An 18,119-nucleotide genomic window follows, 5' to 3' on the forward strand; every position below is an offset into this window, starting at 1 on the left:
AGACAGCATGGTAAATGTGTGTGCTAAGCTTTGTACAAAAAACAGGCAAGTGCAGACAGGGTTCAAATTCGAAAGCCTGATGCTTAAAAATCAAATGGCAGTGAAATACATGAGACCAGCCAAATGGACACTTCTGAAAATGTGCTCGCTCCTTGTAAAAATCTGCAAAGCCACTACATTATTCTCCTTCAAATCACTCTTCAAAACTTACTTTTTCAATGTCGCCGACAAAACACTCATCAATGGCTAAGCAGTTGGTTGGCCACGACCATTGTTCACTACACTTAATTATCGCACTACTACCTTGTGCTCACCCGGTTTGTTGCATCCAACTGTTTTCTCTTATCTTATACCTAGATTGTAAGATCTCTGGAGAAGAAGCCACTATTTTGTGTGTGAGACCCTAGCACAACAAGCCTCTTGGAGCTAATACAACCCAAATTCACAATAATTCTAACTTACCAAATGTCATATACAAACATACACACACACTTCTCCCACTGCTATGTGTGTGGGATGCATTGTACAATGCATAATAGTTAGGTGTGTCAAGGATTTAAAATTTAAGGGGAGGTTTTATATTGAAATCTCACAGCATCAAAGTTGATTAACTGTCAAATTAAGTTGAAAAACTTTAGTACATTCTTCCGCTAAAATTGAAGTTTTCATTTCTCTTGTTCTGTAATTTTAACATCTCTCTTTCTTTTCTGTAAGGAAACACTGCACTAAGGGACATGCATCATGGCAACCTCACACTGGAAGAAGACGACAACTTAATATGACTTTCTCCTGAGAGAGTTGATGCTACTACTTCATCCTTGTGTTGTTCAGCCTGAGGTGGTTGCTAAAGAGATAACATGTTTTCCCCACAACTCCAGAGGCAAAATCACCCTTCACCACAAAGTGAGACTTACAGCTTCATCGTCTTTGTTTTGTTTCTCATCTTGTTCTCTGTCTGAGTCTCTTTCACTTCCATCATCTCTTTCACTTTGAGAGTCCCTGTTAGTTTCTTCTTCATCAGACTCACTTCCTTTATCAGAAAGTTCCTCATCTTCCTCCCTTATTACAACTTCCTAAACAAAAACAAAACAATCTATTATTCCCATGGGCAGCATTCCTGTGCTCCAAGTCTGAAGGCCATGGGCTCTTAAGTCCCACTTGAGGACTAGTGCCTAATATGTGACACTGCAATGCCATGGGGTACTGCATTGTTTCAGATAGGGTTCTTTGAATGAAATGTAAAACACATTTCAAGACCATTTCTGGTTGATATACGGGGGAAATTAACATCCTAAAGTACTAAAAGAGTTGTGATATCAGAGACAGTGATACTAAAAGACTTAATAGCCGTTACATTTGTCCACTATTTAGGAACTACTGATTTTTAGTTCACTATTGTAAGTCCCCCATTATACACACTTTTCATTACTAAAATGTGAAGTGCTCTAAAAATCCAGTTCTGTATTCACCTTTAAGGGGAGTCAGGGCCCAGTCTACCCATGATGGGTGTAAGGGGAGAAGCCCATCTCAGCCCACCTGTAAGTAATTTATTGCTTAAGTGGCTGGTTGGCATCTAATTGGCTAACAAGCATGTGGACCTGATAAAAGGCTACCAGCACTGAGGTGTTCCTAAGGGAGAGGAGCTCCCACAGAACAGAGCAAGAGAACACCAAGATAAGGAATTTAGGGAGGAACTTCCCACATAGCTGTCGGGGGCCCAGCCTGCAAGGAGCTTTGTGCTGCCTGGAGAAAAGCGGCAGTCAGGAAGGCCATGAAGAGGCCCTGGCTCCATTTAAGGAAACAGGGTTGAAAGTGTCTTGCAGATAAAGTGCCTGAGAGTGGGATGAATTCAGGCAGGACTGAAACTCAGATGAAATATGTCTTCCAGGTAAGAAGCCTGGGTAAAGGACTTACCTGAATTTATTACATTTTCCATTAATAAGTGATTCCCTCTAAAAAGGACATTGATAATAAAATTAGCAAGGCTTTTATGTGATAACCTAATCAGGAAAATTAAGGCAGGGCACATCCATAGCAAAGCACATGGCCACAAGGGGGCGAGCAGGGACAGCACACACCTTTCACACAGCAATACATCATTTGAAAGAGAACCATCTCTTCTCCTCCCCCGTATCATCTACAATATTAATGTCACAATCTAATTGAATCTCTAAGAATTGGTGTCTCAGTTGTGTTTGTCATTCCCATAGTATTTGGGCTAATTTTTTTATTGTGTTAAACAAAAATACCTTTTATCCATATGCTCCCAGTTAACTAACAAAGCCAGGAAGAAGCAAATCAAACCAGATCAGAGGGAGAGTTACTCCTTACACACACCTCTAACGTGTTCACAAAGAAAGAAAACTTATGAGGGACTTCAATTTGGGAAACACATGCAGGTCTCATACAGTCAGTACTAAAACACCATTAGAATTTCTAAAAGTCAGATAATTTTTTAACACAAAAATTATGGCACCCAACATGAGGTAACTATTGTGAACCTCACTGTGACAGTTAAAGATTAACTAGTCATTGAACTGAAAGTTGGTAATTGCCTTGGGATCAGTGACTGTTTACCCATATTGAATGTAACCAGATCATGGAGAATAGTCCCAACCAGTAAAATACACACAACATAGTGCTTCAAAAAGGGCTAATTTTCCAAAGTTGAAGAAAAGTAAGAGTAGAACTGATTGGGAGGAAAAAGGTGAATGAAAACTGGGAGTTCTTTAGTAAGACTTTGGTTAGATGGCCAAAAAGCTACCATTCTACAATCAAGAAAGACTTTGGGTAAAAGTCCATCCTGGTTCAATGAGAAAGCGAAGGCAGCAATTATATATAAAACAAATGCAAAAAAGGGATGTTGATAGCAATTGATATAAATTTAAAAAAAGTTACGGAATTGTAGACACTGATAAGGGAAACTAAAGACATCAAGGGAAAAAATCCAAGGCATGCAGGGCTAAGGACACTAAAAAAAAATGTCCTTAAGTATATTAGGAACAAAAGAAAAGCTAACAATGGCCCATTACTCGAGAGACATGGTAAAATAGTTAATGATGCAGAAAGGTGGAAGAAATCAATAAATACTTCTGCTCTGTATTTGGAAAGAAGTGGGATGATGTACATTCCAGTCCCCTAGTAACTAAACAGGATGTTATTTAACATTTGCCAAGAATAAATATTCTAAAATCAGAAACCCTGGACAACTTACATCCAATAGTCCTAAAGGAGTTGGCTGTATAGATCTCCGGCTTGTTGACATTAATTTTTAATAAATTTTGGAATACCAGGGAAATTCCAGAAGACTTGAAGAGTGCTAATGTGACAATATTCAGAAGATGGGAAGCAGGATGACCCAGGTAATTATAGGCCAGTTAGTCTGACATCAATCCGGGCAAAATAATGGAAAAGCTGAAATGGGATTCTATTAACAAAGAATTAAAGGATGGGAATGTAATTAGTGATGGTCAACAAGGCTTTTTGGAAAACAGGTCTTGTCAAACAAACCTGATTTCATTCTTTAAAATTAAAAGTTTTGTTGATAAAGATAACTGCACAGATGTAATACAGTTAGACTTTTGTAAGGGGGTTGACTTAGTACTGTATGACATGCTGATTAAAAGTGAGCACCATACACTATTAATAAAGTACGTTAAATTGATTAAAACTTGTTAACTAACAGACCTCAAATAGTAATTGCTAATGTGGAATCATCATAGAATGGAGATGCATCTAGTAGAGTTCAACAGGGATCAGTACTAGGCCCAATGCTATTCATTACTTTTATCAATGATCTGGAAGTAAATATAAATTTATAGCTGATAAAATTCAGAGATGACACACACAGTGATGGAGTGATAAATAACAACGCCAGGGCAGTCAGAGCGACCTGGATCTCTTGGTAAGCTGGGCCTGTTCAAAACAAAGTATTCTAACACAGCCAAATGGAAGGTCGTACACCTAGGAACAAAGAATGTAGCCCAACCTACAAAATGGGGGACTGTATCCTGGAAAACAATACCTCTGAAAAAGATGTAAGGGTCATAATGGACAAGTAACTCAGCATGAGCTCTCAGTGTGGTGATACAGCAAAAAAGGCGAATGTGATCCTTGGATATATAAACAAGGGAATAGGAAGAGATGATTTTACTTCTTTTACTGATGAGAACAACATTGAAATACTGCATCCATTTTTAAAAGTATGTTGAAAAATTGGAGAGGGTGCAAAGAGCCCCAAAAATTATTTGAGAGTTGAAGAAAATACCTTACGCTGAGAAATTTAAAGAGCTCAATCTGTTTAGTTTACCAAAAGAAGATTAAGAGGTGACTTGATTACAGTGTATAAGTACCTCCCAGGGGGAAAATATCAGGTACTAAAGGGCTCTTTAACCTAGCAGAGAAAGGCCTAACAAGGATCAGTGGCTAGAAGTTGAAGCCAGACAAATTCAAAGCAGAAATTAATCAAATTTTTAATAATGAGGGTGATTAACTACTGAAACAAACTACCATGGGAAGTGGTAGGTTCTTCATCTCCTGAAGCCCTCTAATCAAGACCGGATGCCTTTTTAGAAGATATGCTTTTGTCCAGAGGTGGGAAAACTTTTTGGCCTGAGGCCCACATCTGGGCATGGAAATTGTATGGTGGGCCATGAATGATCACAGTTCCCGGCCAATGGGAGCTGCAGGAGCGGCGCTTGGGGCAGGGGCAGGGCAGTGTGCAGAGCCTTCTGGCTGCCCCTACACGTAGGAGCCAGAGTGGGGACGTGCCGCTGCATCTGGGAGCCGCATGGAGCCCCGGCACATGTGGAGCAGGGCAAGCCCCAGACCCCACTCCCTGTCAGGAGCTTGAGGGCTGGATTAAACAGTCTGAAGGGCCGGATAGGACTCCCGGGCCGTAGTTTGCCCACCCCTGCTTTAGTCAAACACAAGTTCCTGGCACTCAATATAGGGATAACTGGGTGAAATTTAATGGCCTGTGATATATACAGGAGGTCAGACTAGGTGATTTAACAGTCCCTTTTGGCTTTGAAATCTTTCAATGAAATACCCCATTAGCTTGCTTTTGCTTCTGCTGCTTTGGCTGCTGCAATGGAGGAGGAGCAGGTTTCTTTTTCAAAGGTTTCTTTTTCTTTGATTTTGAAGCCTTCTTGGTTCCTTTATTCTTTTGCTGCCATCCTTTGTTCTTAACTTTGTTGGCATCTCCTTGCTGTAAGGAAACATGGTGGTTAAATAGTAGGCAGATTAAATTACACTAAATATTTTAACTTGAGGCAGCCATCTTCACATGCTTCAAATGTTTTAAGATATGATCCTACCTTAAAAGCTAAGTTCTACTGGATATTTGTATAGGTCTTTGTGAAAAAAAAAAATCTATCACAAGTACATGAAAGAGTCACTCAATCTGAATGAAGGTTCATTTTCTCAACTAGGAAGCAGAGGCACTGTAATATAGTCTAATTCTCAACTTACCCCATCCTCCGTAGGTTGCTCTTCTGCTGCGCAGGTGGACTGTTCCTTTTCAAACACTTCCTGATTAGGGAGGAAATGAAGTCTTAATCTTTGTCTGTGCCAACCGGCACTGATGCTTAGAAAATTACACTGTCACTTAGATATTAAAGTAAATTTAACTAGACTAAATCTGAGGGGTTTTGTCCATTACTGAGAATTCTCTTTTCAGTGACAAACATAAGAACTAATTGACAAGTATGAAAAAGATTAAACAAAATTTCAATCCTTTGTACAGGATTTTACCAATACTAGCATAGTTCATCTATTAAAAAAATTCTCAGAATAATTACAGTGGTCCCTTGTGCTGAAAGATTTACAGTAAAAACTATGTTATCCAGCCCTGTACCAACAGGCAAGCTCTATAAATCAGCATTTCTGATCTTCATTGAAAGCCCAGTTTATAGTCCGATTGGCATAGGGCTGGCAGGCTCCCTACCTAGCTCTGTGTGGCTCCCCGGAAGTAGCAACATGTCCCTGCTGTTCCTAGGCGGAGGCACGGCTAGGCGGTTCTGTGCACTACCCCTGCCCTGTCCCGCGCGCTGGATCTGCAGCTCTTTGGCCAGGAATCGCAGCCAATGGGAGATGCGGGGGCAGCGCCTACAGGTAGAGGTAGCATGCAGAGTCGCCTAGCTGCACCTCCACCTAGGAGCAGCAGGGATGTCGCCACTCGTGGGGAGCCACCCGAGGTAAGCGCCGCCTGGATATGGCACCCCACACCCCAACCCCCTGCCCTGAGCCCCCCCTGCACCCAAACTCCATCTCTCTTAGTTAACCAGAATTTTTCACTTACCAGCATCCCCCACACCCCCAACATGCAAGATTACAAAGCTTTTACTGTACTTATGCTGTACAGTGTGAAAATTCTGTATCACAAAAGCAAGCAGTAGTAGTAAAATGCAAATTCTACCCCAGTTACAAGAATATTAAGAAACAAACTCAATATCTAGCCTGTCATTCATGGATCCAGGAGCACAAATCAAGCCAGAAATATCAATGTTTACATTAGTAAAACAATACACTTTATCTGCCTCCCTCTAGAAGCTCAGAAGTGTCTGTAGGTGGAAAAGTATTCTTCATTTTTTACTTACACAGAAAGATACTAGTTATCTGGCACAAAACAAATGCAGACATATAATTTGCTATAGCAAATTGTCCTATATTAAGAGGGCAAATGCGATTTACTGGCAATATCATGAACACACAGACTGCAAGAAAAAATTGGGAGTTGCCAACAAACATTCAAATTTTGGACAAAGATATCTGTTCACTTTTTCAACCATGATAAGTTTAAACATACCATTAAACCTGCTTCAAGAGTTTTTTTGGACACAGCAGCCATGGTAAAAGTGACTGAATTTTACATTCCAGTGCATTGGTATTGCCAAGGTTATGGTGCATAGCAAATTCATTTAAGTCGCTGTACTGGTACATATTGTATTTGCCTAAACATACAACTATCCAAAACACTATTCACCAGTGAGATTCAATCTCCTCAATTTTATTTCATACATACATAATACAATTACACAAAGTTATGTTAAACATTATTAAGGTTGTACAGTCAAGCACTCAGAAGTTAGGAAATGCCAGCATTAAAACTGTCGGTACAACCTAAATTCAGCCCCCTTAAGAGCGTGTATGATACCACCTTCAGTTTCATGATCACACACCACTGGGTTTTACAGGACCCCTGCCTCGCCTCATTCAGAGCACAAAATGGACTTATGAACATCTATTCAGTATTGTGTATTATCCTCATTGTTCAATGTGTGGCCCTAGGCTTTATTTACGACACACAATTTGAACCCTGTTCTAAAGACAGAATTATTAATTTCCTCAAGGGATTTTCAATGGAGCTCATCATTACAGTATGTGCGCTTCAAACATTACTTAATTTATCTTGACAAAACCCCTATGAAGTGAGAGTATGGTTTTATCCCCATTTTATAGATGAAAGGCTGAGCTACAGAGAGATTAAGGTCAAAAGCATCCACTAATTTGGGTGCCCAGTTGAGATATGAAGGACCTGGGTTTTCAGACTACATAGCATTGTATAGCACTTAACACAGTCAAGCACAGCTCTCACTAATTTAAATTGGAGTTGAGAGTACTCAGCTCTTCTGCTAATCAGGCCCCAAGGTATCATGCTGGGTGACAGAAAATGAGGAAAGCACAATTAATGACCACCCTGTAAGAAGTATGGTTTAAGTGACATGCCCAGCATCACACAGGAACTCCATGGCACAGTCAGGGGTAGAATCCTATTCTTCAGGGCATCATTCAAGTTCCTTAACCATGAGACCCTCCCTTCCCTTTCTGCAAAGCCTTGCCTTATTCACTACACACCTTCCTGCTTCTGCTGAGGCAGGTGTCTTACAGACAGTAGCCTCCTTTACTACACAAAGTTGATTCATCCCCAGAACACTGTGCACTGAATAGGGCAGGAGTCCTGTGGGAAAAAATAGTACGTGACCATGAAATGTATGACTACCATAATCCGCACAATGAAGCTGAATTAAGGTTGCACAGGTAATTACAATTAATTTATGCTGAACCATCTGTTCCACCTTGCATTTGGCTGTGGCGTTGGGAGTACCTTTCCCAGGTGTGAAGAAGAGCGCTGTGCGGCTCAAAAGCTTGACTCTCCCCAACAGAAGTTGATCTAATAAAAGATATGACCTCACCCACCTTGTCTTTCCCATACCCTGGGATCGACATGGCTACAACTACGCTGCATATAAAGTTCCACAAAGTCATAAGCAACTGAAAACAGGGTCTTATAATGGGAAGTACCAGGCAACCTTAACAAAAAGCAGTGCTGCTGCATATCATAAATAGTATATTAGGCACTACGTACTGTAGCTGCCCAGACATAGTATGTTCAAAATCCCTGCTTTAAACGCGAAAACTAAACTAAATCTTAATTATGGAGCCATGACTGGCATCTCCATGCCTTATTTTGCATTCTTGGAAGATGTCTGCCCCATACTCTATTTTTTACTGCTTTATCAACATTTTACACACGCCTTGTAAAATTCTAGATGGGACTACTGTAATATGTGCTATACTGTACTTGTGAAAGAGCGGGATGTGTGTGCACAAAACTGTAGATTATTTTCTATTGTGCCCTGAAGACATCTAACCTTGCCCCAGGCAATACTATTGAACTGTATTGCAGATCACCGCCCTGCCCAGGAAAGGTGCTTACTGAAAGACCATCAGGTAGAAGACATTACAGAGCAATCTGAAGACATCAACTTTGATAGTTTCTCAACTGCTAGCCCAATTGCCCAAAACAATGCATTTTCTACACAGAAGTGCCCTTTACATCTGCAGCCTATCAGCTTGGTCACATGGCAAAAGGAGAGACTGAAGGATGGAGAAGGACAGGCCACCTCGACAGACAAGCTGGACATGCAGAGGAATGAGATGACAGGAAGTGCTCTATCTAACATTGTCTGAAAAGCAGACAAACTTCCAACTCTCAGAATGTGAGAGATCAGACTGCGGCCGAAACATCTCAGGATTGTTTTCTAAGATCTGTACTCTTTAAAGAATTCAGGAATTAAAGTAATTATGGTTTAAAAAAATCATTTGCTAAGCTGGTGTTCCTTGCTTTTGTGTCACATTGTCTGTAATGAAGTTAAACTAGAAGTCCTGGGTGACCACACCTAAATGAAACTGAGGGAGTATACATAAGCAACTGGGGGATGCAGAATAAAGCAGCCAGACTGCTTAGTGGCGTTAGTTGTAGACAGCACATTAAACCAATCCTTTATATATTGCTGCATCTTTTAAATTCACTTCTGGGTACAGTTGAAGGTGTTGATACCAATCTTTAATATTTGACATGTTCTGGGTCCTGGCTATATCAGAGACTGCTCTCTTATCATGCACTGCAACAAACAGTTGTGATCAGATCACGTATTCCAACGGTTCAAAAATATAAACATTTAGGTGCTACCAGCAAGGCATATTCAGTGGAGGACTCTAAAGTTTGCTCCTCTGTTGGTCTGAGGATGCCAAGGTGTTTTAGGTTTGAGGCACAATGCAAAGCTCCATTTATGCTGGATTTTGACTGAAGGGCGGAGTCATGCATGTTTACACTCTGGGGCTTGTCAGGTGGACAATCTCTTTAGTTTCAGGGGGCTCAGGGTTTAAACCTGGAAACAACGTTAAGGATATTTTTAAAAAACTGAAAAAATTTCAAACATCACGCAATCCAGATGTTTAGACTTTGAAACATAGCATCAACCACTGCTACCCATTCAGCAACTACAGTTTATCTTCTTTAAGGTATTCTATAAGGTGATAATATTTAGCTATACAAGTTATAGATTATTTCCTTCTATGTCCCTATATGTATAATTTGGCATCCTATTTGCCTCCTTCACTGCACATGTACTAGACAAAAGATCAGAGAGGTTTCTTTAAGGATTCTTAAGGCTATGTCTACACTAGAGACCTTACAGTGGCACAGCTTGTTCGTGTAGCTACTCTATGCCAATGGGAGAGAACTCTCACGTGGACATAATTAAAGCACCTCCAATGAGCAGCGGTAGCTACGTCAGAGGGAGAAGCTCTTCCGCCAACATAGCACTATGCACACTACCACTTATGACGGGGACACTTATATCACTATGGGGAGGTCTTTTCCCACACCCCTGAGTAACGCAAGTTTTGCCAACAAAAGCGATAGCATAGGCATGGCCTACAGCTATTTCTACACTACAATCTTAAATTGACTTATGTTGGGTCGACTTACAGCCACTTCATTAACCACCATGGTGGCTGATGTCCACACCATCCTCCTTCGGTCACTGGTGCGTAGCCTCACCAGGAGCACTTCCACCGACTAAAGAGGGGCAGTGTGGGGGACTAAGAGCCAGGGCTCTCAGCTCTGCGCAGCTCCCCACCGGGAGCTCGGATGTCCTCCAGGACATCTCGTCTCTGCGCTCCCAGCCAGGCGCAGAGTGACAGCCCCTCGGGGCTTCTCGCCTCTGTGCTCCCAGCCAGACATGGGGGGGGGGGGGGGGGAGCAAGTGGCGCAAGGCTTCTTTCCTTCCTGCTCCCAAAGAGGAGCTTGGGGGGAGCCGCCCAGGGCTTCTTGCCTACGATGGGGAGATCCGTCTGGAAGTCTGGTCAGCTGCCGTGCTCCCAGCAGGGAGCCGGGACCCTGGAGGGCAGCAGGGCTGCCAGCGGGGAGCCCAGGTGGCAGCCCAAGCCAGGAACCTGGGTGGCAGCCCAGCTTGAAGCAGAGACCGGGCAACAGCCAGGCTGGGGAGCTGGCTTTCGTGTTAATTTCACGGCTCAGGAACCATGAAATTGACAAGAACACCACCATACACAAAGATAAACTTCAACTTATCTTTTAAAAGATGCACCTTTGCTACTTGATTTATCTATTAAAGTAACTTAAGTGTTCTAACTACTTAATTCAGATGACAGGCATTACCATGGAATTTTTGATGAACTACTGCAAAAGCTATTTGTCAACATATCAGGAGTAAAATTACTCCATAACCTTTCCGGTGCAGGCTATTTCCTTTGGGCATGGACTAGTGTAGTGAATAGAGTGACCTGTGAGATTTCTAACATGAAACAAAAGTTTTGAGGGAGAGAGCGTTAACATTTTGACAATGGAAGAGCTTGATTCAAGAATGGTGTTTTTAGAATCATAGACTTTAAGGTCAGAAGGGACTATTATGATCGTCTAGTCTGACCTCCTGCATTATGCAGGCCATGGAATCTCACCCACCAACTCCTGTAACAAACCCTTAACTTATGTCTGAGCTACTGAAGTCCTCAAATCGTGGTTTAAAGACTTCAAGGTGCAGCAAATCTTCCAGCAAGTGACCCGTGCCCCATGCAGAGGAAGGCGAGAAGCCCTGGGGGAAAATTCCTTCCCGACCCCAAATATGGCGATCAGCTAAACCCTGAGCATGTGGGCAAGACTCACCAGACAGACACCCTGGAAAGAATTCTCTGTAGTAACTCAGATCCCACCCCATCTAACATCCCATCACAGGCCATTGGGCATATCTACTGCTAGTAGATCAATTAATTGCCCAAATTAGGCTATCCCATCATATCTCCTCCATAAACTTATTAAGCTTTGTCTTGAAGCCAGATAGGTCTTTTGCCCCCACTGCTTCCCTAGGAAGGCTGTTCCAGAACTTCACTCCTCTGATGGTTAGAAACCTTCATCTAATTTCAAGTCTAAACTTCCTGATGGCCAGTTTATATCCATTTGTTCTTGTGTCCACATTGGTACTGAGCTTAAATAATTCTTCTTCCTCCAAAGTATTTATCCCTCTCATATATTTATAGATAGCAATCATATCTCCTGTCAGCCTTCTTTTAGTTAGGCTAAACAAGCCAAGCTCATTGATTCTCCTTTCATAAGACGGGTTTTCCTTTCCTTGGATCATCCTAGTAGCCCTTCTCTGTACCTGTTCCAGTTTGAATTCATCCTCCTTAAACATGGGAGACCAGAACTGCACACAATATTCCAGTTGAGGTCTCACCAGTGCCTTGTATAACGGTACTAACACCTCCTTATCTCTACTGGAAATACCTCGCCTGATGCATCCTAAGACGACATTAGCTTTTTTCATGGCCATATCACATTGGCGGCTCATAGTCATCCTGTGATCAACCAATCCATTACCACAAAATTATCAAGAAACTAGCTCCTAACAAAACATTCTAAGTTATCACAATGCATTTGCAATTCATCCAAAGTTGTAAATACTTTGACTACTTACTGCCATTGTTTGCCTTGTTAACGTTACCAAAACAGTGACTAGCGATCCCACTGTAATATTGTTGCTGTCTTCATCATCCAAAACTAAGGTCAAAGAAAAGTGATACTTCCAGTTAACCTTTGTTTCTTAATCAGTTTCATATTTATTTTTTAAATTAAGCATTACTCAGTGACAGATAAAAGTGTGAGCGTAATCACAAGTCTCCCAGAGAAGATGTAACACAAAATAATCTGAAAATATTTGCAAGAATAAAGACTTTCATCTGCATCTTTAAACAGTCTCTATTACCTAGAACACATTAACAGAATGAGGAGCAATAAACTGCATAAAACTACATGAAGTAAACATTGAGGTTGTGATTTAACTTGTAGGAAAGTTAGGGTATTCAAAGTTATGGCTGCTGTGGGAATCATAACTATGTAGCATTGTATATTAAAACATAAAACTTTCATATTATAAAATACCACATATGAGCAAGGGGACTAAGTTACAGTTGTTCTGGGAACCATAACTATAATTTTCCTGATCTTTCAATGATTAATATCTCAATTTCAAAGGTGCATTAAGAGTCATGCACTTAATTCCTTTTCAAAAAGACAGGTTTCAGAGTAGCAGGCGTGTTAGTCTGTATTCGCAAAAAGAAAAGGAGTACTAGTGGCACCTTAGAGACTAACAAATCTATTTGAGCATAAGCTTTCGTGAGCTACAGCTCACTTCATCGGATGCATTCAGTGGAAAATACAGTGGGGAGATTTATATACATAGAGAACATGAAACAATGGGTGTTACCATATACACTGTAACGAGAGTGATCACATAAGGTGAGCTACTACCAGCAGGAGAGCAGGGTGTGGGGGGGAACCTTTTGTAGTGATAATCAAGGTGGGCCATTTCCAGCAGTTGACAAGAACGTCTGAGGAAAAGTGGGGGTTGGGGGAGGGAGGGAACAAACATGGGGAAATAGTTTTACTTTGTGTAATGACACATCCACTCCCAGTCTTTATTCAAGCCTAAGTTAATTGTATCCAGTTTGCAAATTAATTCCAATTCAGCAGTCTCTCGTTGGAGTCTGTTTTTGAAGTTTTTTTGTTGAAGAATTGCCACTTTTAGGTCTGTAATCGAGTGACCAAAGAGATTGAAGTGTTCTCTGACTTTCCAAATGCAAACAGATGGAGATCGTACCAAAAGGACTGAAGGTAAAAAATCCATTACAATCTACCTACCACACAGACTATGCTGAGAGCTTGTGCCACACGCTCTCAAAGAAACTGCGGAACCGCCTGATCAACATCCTCTACAGCAAACAGGGAAAGATTAAGAATGAGCTCTCAAAACTGGATACTCTCATAAAAAAACAGCCTTCCACACTAACTTCCTCATGGCTTGACTTTACAAAAACTAGACAAGCCATTTACAACACATACTCTGCTTCTCTACAAAAGAAAAAGGACACTAAACTATCTAAACTACAACATGCCACAAGGGGCCACAACAGTGGTTCCCTTAACCCATCCAGCAATATTGTTAATCTATCCAACTATACTCTTAGCCCAGCAGAAGAATCGGTCCTATCTCGGGGCCTCTCCTTCTGCCCCTCCACCCCCACGAACATGATACAATTCTGTGGTGACCTAGAATCCTATTTTCGAGGTCTCCGACTCAAGGAATATTTCCAACACATCTCTGAACAACATACTAACCCATAGAGACGTTCCTACCAAGACTACAAAAAGAAGAATTCTGGGTGGACTCCTCCTGAAGGTCGAAACAGATTGGACTTCTACATAGAGTGCTTCCACTGACGTGCACGGGCTGAAATTGTGGAAAAGCAGCATCACTTGCCCCATAACCTCAGCCGTGCAGAACACAATGCCATCCACAGCCTCAGAAACAAATCTGACATCATAATCAAAAAGGCTGATAAAAGAGGTGCTGTTGTCATCATAAATAGGTCAGAATATGAACAAGAGGCTGCTAGGCAGCTCTCCAACACCACTTTCTACAAGCCATTACCCTCTGACTCCACCGAGGGTTACCAAAAGAAACTACACCATTTGCTCAAGAAACTCCCTGAAAAAGCATAAGAACAAATCCGCACAGACACACTCCTGGAACCCCGACCTGGGGTATTCTATCTGCTACTCAAGATCCATAAACCTAGAAATCCTGGACGCCCCATTATCTCAGGCATTGGCACCCTGACAGCAGGATTGTCTGGCTATGTAGACTCCCTCCTCAGGCCCTATGCTACCAGCACTCCCAGCTATCCTCAAGACATCACTGACTTCCTGAGGAAACTACAATCCATCGGTGATCTTCCTGAAAACACCATCCTGGCCACTCTGGATGCAGAAGCCCTCTACACCAACATTCCACACAAAGATGGACTACAAGCTGTCAGGAACACTATCTCTGATAATGTCACGGCAAACCTGGTGGCTGAACTTTGTGACTTTGTCCTCACCCATGTCATAAATATAAAGGGAAGGGTAAACCCCTTTGAAATCCCTCCTGGCCAGGGGAAAGCTCCTCTCACCTGTAAAGGGTTAAGAAGCTAAAGGTAACCTCGCTGGCACCTGACCAAAATGACCAATGAGGAGACAAGATACTTTCAAAAGCTGGGAGGAGGGAGACAAACAAAGGGTTTGTGTCTGTCTGTGTGCTGCTCTTGCCAGAGACAGAACAGGAATGGAGTCTTAGAACTTTTAGTAAGTAATCTAGCTAGGTATGTGTTAGATTATGATTTCTTTAAATGGCTGAGAAAAGCATTGTGCTGAATAGAATAACTATTTCTGTCTGTGCATCTTTTTTGTAACTTAAGGTTTTGCCTAGAGGGGTTCTCTATGTTTTTGAATCTAATTACCCTGTAAGATATCTACATCCTGATTTTACAGGGGGGATTTCTTTATTTCTATTTACTTCTATTTTTTATTAAAAGTCTTCTTGTAAAAACTGAATGCTTTTTCATTGTTCTCAGATCCAAGGGTTTGGGTCTGTGGTCACCTATGCAAATTGGTGAGGCTTTTTATCCAACATTTCCCAGGAAAGGGGGGGTGCAAGTGTTGGGAGGATTGTTCATTGTTCTTAAGATCCAAGGGTCTGGGTCTGTAGTCACCTAGGCAAATTGGTGAGGCTTTTTACCAAACCTTGTCCAGGAAGTGGGGTGCAAGGTTTTGGGAAGTATTTTGGGGGGAAAGACGCGTCCAAACAGCTCTTCCCCAGTAACCAGTATTAGTTTGGTGGTGGTAGCGGCCATTCCAAGGATAAAGGGTGTAATATTTTGTACCTTGGGGAAGTTTTGACCTAAGCTGGTAAAGATAAGCTTAGGGGGTTTTTTCATGCAGGTCCCCACATCTGTACCCTAGAGTTCAGAGTGGGGGAGGAACCTTGACAACCCATAACTATTTCACATTTGGGGACAATGTATACCTTCAAATCAGCGGCACTGCTATGGGTACCCGCATGGCCCCACAGTATGCCAACATTTTTATGGCTGACTTATAACAACGCTTCCTCAGCTCTCATCCCACAATGCCCCTACTCTACTTGCGCTACATTGATGACATCATCATCTGGACCCATGGAAAAGAAGCCCTTGAGGAATTCCACCATGATTTCAACAATTTCCATCCCACCATCAGCCTCAACCTGGACCAGTCCACACAAGAGATCCACTTCCTGGACACTACGTGCTAATAAGCGATGGTCACATAAACACCACCCTATATCGGAAACCTGCTGACTGCTATGCCTACCTACATGGCTCCAGCTTTCATCTAGACCCCACCACACGATCCATTGTCTACAGCCAAGCTCTACGATACAACCGCATTTGCTCCAATCCCTCAGACAAACACCTATAAGATCTCTATCAAGCATTCTTACAACTACAATACCCACCTGCTGAAGAGAAGAAACAGATTGACAGAGCCAGAAGAGTACCCAGAAGTCACCTACTACAGGACAGGCCCAACAAAGAAAATAACAGAACGCCACTAGCCATCACCTTCAGCCCCCAACTAAAACCTCTCCAACGCATCATCAAGAATCTACAACCTATCCTGAAGGACAACACATAGCTCTCACAGATCTTGGGAGACAGGCCAGTCCTTGCTTACAGACAGCCCACCAACCTGAAGCAAATACTCACCAGCAACCACACAACAGAATCACTAACCTAGGAACCTATCCTTGCAACAAAGCCCGATGCCAACTGTGTCCACATATCTATTTAGGGGACACCATCATAGGGCCTAATCTCATCAGCCACACTATCAGAGGCTCGTTCACCTGCACATCTACCAATGTGATATATGTCATGTGCCAGCAATGCCCCTCGGCCATGTACATTGGTCAAACTGGACAGTCTCTATGTAAAAGAATAAATGGACACAAATCAGACGTCAAGAATTATAACATTCAAAAACCAGTCGGAGAACACTTCAATCTCTTTGGTCACTCGATTACAGACCTAAAAGTGGCAATTCTTCAACAAAAAAACTTCAAAAACAGACTCCAACGAGAGACTGCTGAATTGGAATTAATTTGCAAACTGGATATAATTAACTTAAGCTTGAATAAAGACTGGGAGTGGATGTGTCATTACACAAAGTAAAATTATTTCCCCATGTTTATTCCCTCCCTTCCCCAACCCCCACTCTTCCTCAGATGTTCTTGTCAACTGCTGGAAATGGCCCACCTTGATTATCACTACAAAAGGTTCCCCACCACACCCCGCTCTCCTGCTGGTAATAGCTCACCTTACGTGATCACTCTCATTACAGTGTGTATGGTAACACCCATTGTTTCATGTTCTCTGTGTATATAAATCTCCCCACTGTATTTTCCACTGAATGCATCTGATGAAGTGAGCTGTAGCTCACGAAAGCTTATGCTCAAATAAATTTGTTAGGCTCTAAGGTGACAATAGTACTCCTTTTCTTTTTTCAAAAAGAGGGAGAAAAAATAAAGGAACAGCAATGAATAGTTTGACTAGAATATTGATCAGAAGACCTGTAATACGGTCAGTGGACTTATGGGTTCATATCTTAGAATGCAGTAATGTTGAATATTCAGTCTACTGACTGAAAACTACTACATTTTTATTCTGGTATGAAAAATAAAAGTATTCCTCAAAGTTCTTCACACGTCCTTCACCTATAATTAGAAGTAGAAACAGTCAATCTGGGGAGGAGCAAAAAGGTTAAATCCTCCTTGGCACAACTTCTTAAATATCTGTATTTGTCAAATGCAAAATGTGCGCAGGGGAGGGGTAGCTTGCCAGAACATGAGGGGGTACAAGTTTGTCAAGGACTCTCTGACAATTATGAACACAACTAAACAACAGCACTCTGTGTCCACTAACCATTGGTAAAGGTAAGATACTGATTTGAAAGTGCATGGCATATTGTTTTTACTTATTTTTACATTTTGAAACTTAAGGTCACCAGATACATATGCCTTACCGAGGACCATGTATATGCCAAATCCAACACTAGGCTAGCTGAACAAAACGTGTCAGATTTTGGAAAACACAAACTTTGAAAGACCATTCTATGCAACTACAAATATATGTTTGTACTACCAAATATTTCAGACCTTTACTAACATTAAGTCTCAGCTTACCTGTGAGGAAGGTGACCAATGATCAGCTCACCTTCCACTGAAAGGCAGCCTAAAGGCAACCATTTAACAGCACAACAACTTCAGAGAGCAAGCGAAGGAGAGTGACATATACAATTGAAACTGTAGTGAATTTTTGCCAAGTACTACGTGGTTATCCCAAGCAGAATACACTCATCACACAAGGTTAACATACCTTCCCTCTCACAAAAATACCCT

The 18,119-nt window shown here is 41.7% G+C and overlaps 1 protein-coding gene across 1 annotated transcript in view; it reads right to left on the reverse strand.

Moving 5' to 3' along the window:
- Nucleotides 1-18,119, reverse strand: part of SEC63 (SEC63 protein translocation regulator) — a 102,496-nt gene that overhangs the window by 11,354 nt on the left and 73,023 nt on the right. Inside the window, exons 14-17 of the mRNA XM_048844865.2 lie at nucleotides 12,279-12,361; nucleotides 5,473-5,532; nucleotides 5,051-5,209; nucleotides 915-1,073 (exon numbers count right to left, since the gene is read on the reverse strand). Of these exons, the coding sequence (XP_048700822.1) occupies nucleotides 915-1,073; nucleotides 5,051-5,209; nucleotides 5,473-5,532; nucleotides 12,279-12,361 (461 nt within the window). The remainder of the gene's footprint in view (nucleotides 1-914; nucleotides 1,074-5,050; nucleotides 5,210-5,472; nucleotides 5,533-12,278; nucleotides 12,362-18,119) is intronic.

This window comes from Caretta caretta, chromosome 3, assembly GCF_965140235.1.
Source record: "Caretta caretta isolate rCarCar2 chromosome 3, rCarCar1.hap1, whole genome shotgun sequence".
NCBI lineage: Eukaryota > Metazoa > Chordata > Testudines > Cheloniidae > Caretta > Caretta caretta.